We start from the raw sequence: 4,668 nt of genomic DNA on the forward strand, positions 1-4,668 counted from the left end.
CCCCCAAATGTGTTTTGACAACTCAATAGCTGCAGCCAGTAATAATGTCAATAATACTAAAATCATGAGTCAAGCACTATAGCGAAGAACTTTACAGGCACTACCTCATGGAATTTCCAAAGAAATACTAGGAGACCAGTACCTGTGCTGTCCTAGTAATAAGCAATAGGAGGTCTAACAGGATTAAGGTAGTTGCTCAAAGTTGACCAATGTCACAGCAGTGGGATTTGAACTCAGGCACCTGAAGCTAAGCCTGTGCTCTAACTACCATGTACAATGATGACAGGTCACTGAGCCCTTCCATATGAACTGTCTTGATTTATCACCCAACAAGTGAGTCTCATCCTCTTAGGTTGCAGTGTTCAATGAGGGTGGAAAATGGTCTGACACATAAATTGTGTAACAACATCAGCGTGTTCAGTTCCAGGCACACATGGGGCCTTAAGAAGGGAGTATTAATTTCTGTGAATGAACTAAAAGGCAGGCAAAAGGGGTTAGGGGATCCTGAGGAATTAGTAGACTTCCCGGGCTAAGTGCAGAGAGCCATCCTAGGTGAAGGTGAACGGGAGCCTCAGAGGGCCGAAAAAAAAAAAAAAAAAGGGGGGGGGGGGGGGGGGAGGAAACAAAGCAAAAAATAGGAGAGGGAATCGCATGCTATTTAACGTCAACGTAAACGCACGTAATTGGATACATGCCGCAGGCATTCAGAAAAAAGAAAGAAAAACCAATAAGAGAGAGAGAGAGAGAGAAAGAGAGTGAAAACACGTTTGTGAGAACATACCAGCCTGTATATAATGCAAACCGACAGAAAAACAAAAGACCAAATATGCGTGTAATATGCAGATTAAGGAAAACAAAAGCCAGAGCAGGGAGGGAGGATCATCGAGATAGGAGCATATAGGATGTGAGAACGGCATTGAGACAAAATAGGAGAAGAGAGGAGCTGAGTGGATGTGTGGGTGAGACGAAAGTGTGTGAGGAGGGGGAGGAAGAGGGATGGCGAGAATGCCCTCCATATGCAACGCTCATGTAGGAAGAAGTCGCGGTAGTGGTGGCCGTAGCGGTGGTCGTAATAACATTAATAAAAAAAGAAGTTGTGAGAGTATGAGCTGATTGGTGGTTGATCAAAAAAGGGCCCGCTCTTAATCCTCTTCAGTTGGAGGGGACCGGCCATCCCTCGATCCGGCACTCCCTCCACCTCCTGGCCGCTTTTTCCAACCAAGTTTCAACCCCATTTTCTTCCATGAATTTTCCGGTCTTGCTTTGGGACTGTGGCCCTGCCCCTGCGCCCCAGCATGCAATCCAACGTCGCTATATGACGGGGTTGTTGGTGGCGTCATTAGTTCACCCGAACTAGGATTGGATGTCATGCTTCCAGAATCATCAGTGTTGGCGGACGCAAAGTCACCACTGGTTGGGGAATAGCTTTGGCCCGAGCTTCGGGATTCCGACCGGCCCACTGACGTGTTGGATGGTAGAGAGTACCCGGCAATAGGCGAGCGTGGCGAGGCAAACGACGACTGGGGTGAGAGTTGCCGGCGTATGGAAGAATGGCGGGGCATTTGGGAATCATCCTCCGCTTTTGTTTCATCAAAGGGCGAATGTGGTGTTATCGCAGGTGGACTTTGGCTGTGTAGAAACGGAAGGAATATTGACTCTTCCATTAGATCTCGCATCCTCCTGACGGCGGAATCGAGTGTTTCTGGCCGAGGTGGAGTGGGTGAGTTTGAATGGCTTAGGAGGTCGTCTCTGACCTCACTAGATACGTTGATCTCGCGTGGAGATGCCGGAAAGATGTATGCTGTCAATATCCTCTGGAAGAGCTTACAGAGATGTTGTGTTCGTGAGGGGTCGGCGTAATAATTGTCCTGATACCGCTTCGCCTCCATCGTAAATTCGAGGGTCTCTAAACAATGGTTCTGAGAAAGGAAAGCCATGAAAGCAGAGAGTGTGTAGGGCGGCGGTGAAACTCCGGACAATACATCGTCCAGGGTCGGTCGAGTGCCGGTAGAGGGGATAGCAAGGCTGAGTGGTCTGGTGTTCGAGTGCCAGCCTTCCATCGCGTTATCGTCGTCCGAGTCACTATCTGAGGGGGCGGGTGACAGTTGAGGCGTTTGGTCAGGGGTGGGGGTCCGGAACAAGAGCGCAGAGTATCGCGATGTGCCCGTAATCATTGCGCCCAGACAACGACAGAGCCTGGTCTGCTTCCTATTCCTTCGAGCCTGTTTCCGGACTCTTTTCCCCACAGGGCTTCCCACCCCGGTTTCCAGCTGTTGTTGCAGGTTGAGACGTTTTCCTTTGATCCACACAACACGGATTTTTTTTTGTTCAACGCCACCAAGAGCGCCTGACCATGAAAATCGTTATTTCTCTTTTATTTCTCTTTTTAAATCCTTTACTTTTATTGGCGGTATTCTAGCCCCCCAAGGATACCTACTCAAGACCCCAAGGCCTGAGGAACCAGGTAATTCGAGAGTTCCAGACGGTGTATCTTGGTATAGGAACCCGTGTAGCGAGCTGTGGAAAGGTCGTGTGAGCAACAATTATTGGCGTCGAAGATAAGTAAGGGACGGGTTAGGCATATCCAACGAAGACCTCAGGGAAACACATACAGAGAGTCTTTCAGACGCAGCCTGTCCAAAAGGCGCTGGCTTTTCGTGGCGGAATAGCGGTCAGAAACGACTGATAACTATTGGATTGGGGGGAAGGGGAGGGGACTGAATTATTCGAAGAGGAAACGAGATGTCAACAGAGGGAGATATATTATATATATATGTGTGTGTGTGTGTGTTTGTGTGTGTGGGTGTATATATATATATATATATATAGTATAGTGTTTGGTGGAGAGCACACCGGGTCAGACGGGGAATGCACAGTAGACAGCAGAAATAAAGGGACAGAGATCACGAGGGACTGGGAGCAGTGGGAGAATAAAAGGAATTTGAAGACGCAGGCGGAATAAGCGATATCAGCCGTGAGACGAAGATCAAGCCAGAGCGAGCGAGGGAAGAAGGCGGGCGTTGCCTGATGAAGTCTGTCTGATCTCCGCCGTGTCTTTGCTCTTGCGGTGTCTCTGTTGTTGGCCGAGTGTGTGTGTGTGTGTGTGTGTGTGTGAGTGTTGTACGCAGAGTAGAAACGGCAACGCAGGTCGGCGGCGGCGGCGGATCCTTGGAAGGCGTGGAAGTCAAAGCCAGTTCCTTCGCAGCGTTCCCTGCCAGGTCGGTTGGCGCTGACATGGGGTGGTACCGGGTATTACAGGGGCTCGGTAATTTAATTCGTTCTAGAATATTACGATTCCGTATGGTGCCAGAACGTGGGTTTTGGGTATCATTGTATCATCGTCAACAGCAACAACAAATGCTGCGGTTTCTTGCTTCCAAGGTTCCTTTTCTTATCTCCTTTACAAACCATGCACGACTTTTTGTTGTGCTTCAAGCTACGGAGCACCTAATAGCGATGTTTCAACTGTAGCTAACTATGTATGTCTGACTGGCATCTATCTGGTTTCCCTCTTCATCCACGCCCTTGCGCTTAACTAACTCTAACCATAACCCCCCATCTTCACTTCTGATCCCTAATTTCACTTGCAACTCCGATCTGCATATGACCTGAGAAAGGCCATTATTTTTAATTTACCCAGAGGGAGCTCCACATTGACCAAGCCAAAATTGTAGCTAAAGACTCCAGTCAACTTAACTCACTTGGCTAACTAGCTGTCCAGTTACGTCTTTCTTACGTAACCGGTCTAAAGTTTCATTGTTAGTTAACTAGTTAACTCACTAAATAACTTGAACTTAACTTAATTGTCTTTGTATTCCTATCCTGAACTTGCGTGCCAATCACGTTATTGCAAACGCCCGCGGCATTGTTTTGTAATAGACGAGGAGGGACACTGAAGATTTGATGTAATTGCAAACCATCCACCAAAATCCAATGGCTCCCCTTCAGTCATCAGGTTGAGAAAGCAGGTTGGGATGGCCCTGCTTTAATGGAACCACTCAAATCGAACTCTTGGCTTATTACTGATGGGTGCAAACAAACCGGGTTCGGGTGTGGCCATCTTGGGGCTGGCTTGGTTGAGCAAAGACCCTCCCCCAAACAGCAACCAGGATATCAAAAGCATCAATCACGTCCCATCTTCGAGCGCGTGGCGAGAACCTCGCCTTCCAGACTCCAGAGGAACTACCTGAAGGGGAAATCAGACACCCAGGATCTCACCCGGGATACAAGAGCTTTGAAAATGGATGGCAAAATAAACCACGGGCCCCCTATCAGAAAATGACGTAAATTACCTTACTTTGCCACAGGGACGCTGCAGGTATCCAGCCTTGTCAGTTGAGCAAAAAGTATGAACAAACCGACAGACCGACAGACCGACAAACCGACAAACAGACAAACAGACAAACCCGACAAAACCAACAAACCCCCAGATAGACAGGATTTTCAGGTAGGTTGGAGACTTTCTGTGCTCAGAGTTTGTCCACCAACGATGAACATGCGTTTTCGCCCAAAAATACAGAATACGGAGATCCACGATTAGCGCAAGGCCAATCTGCAATCAAGACCTGGTGGCTTGGACGACACCCCTCGCGGCGCACGCTTCGGTCTTTGGTCTCTTGTTCTTCGTCTTTTCTTTGCATGTTCGTTGGCTGTTTTCCATTTGGAATC

General features: G+C 48.4%; 1 protein-coding gene across 1 annotated transcript; it reads right to left on the reverse strand.

Annotated features, from left to right (window-relative positions):
* Positions 1–1,142: 1,142 nt before the first annotated feature.
* Positions 1,143–4,060, reverse strand: HCAG_05554 (predicted protein; the record flags this gene model as incomplete). The annotated part of the gene is made up of 8 exons (XM_001540037.1): positions 1,143–1,311; positions 1,465–2,347; positions 2,438–2,517; positions 2,613–2,633; positions 2,908–3,073; positions 3,491–3,608; positions 3,702–3,745; positions 4,042–4,060. 8 exons carry the CDS (start codon positions 4,058–4,060, stop codon positions 1,143–1,145), a joined length of 1,500 nt encoding a protein of 499 aa, XP_001540087.1.
* Between the last annotated feature and the right edge of the window lie 608 nt (positions 4,061–4,668).

The sequence above is a fragment of the Histoplasma capsulatum genome, genomic scaffold (genome assembly GCF_000149585.1).
Source record: "Histoplasma capsulatum NAm1 scaffold_5 genomic scaffold, whole genome shotgun sequence".
Classification (NCBI taxonomy): domain Eukaryota; kingdom Fungi; phylum Ascomycota; class Eurotiomycetes; order Onygenales; family Ajellomycetaceae; genus Histoplasma; species Histoplasma mississippiense.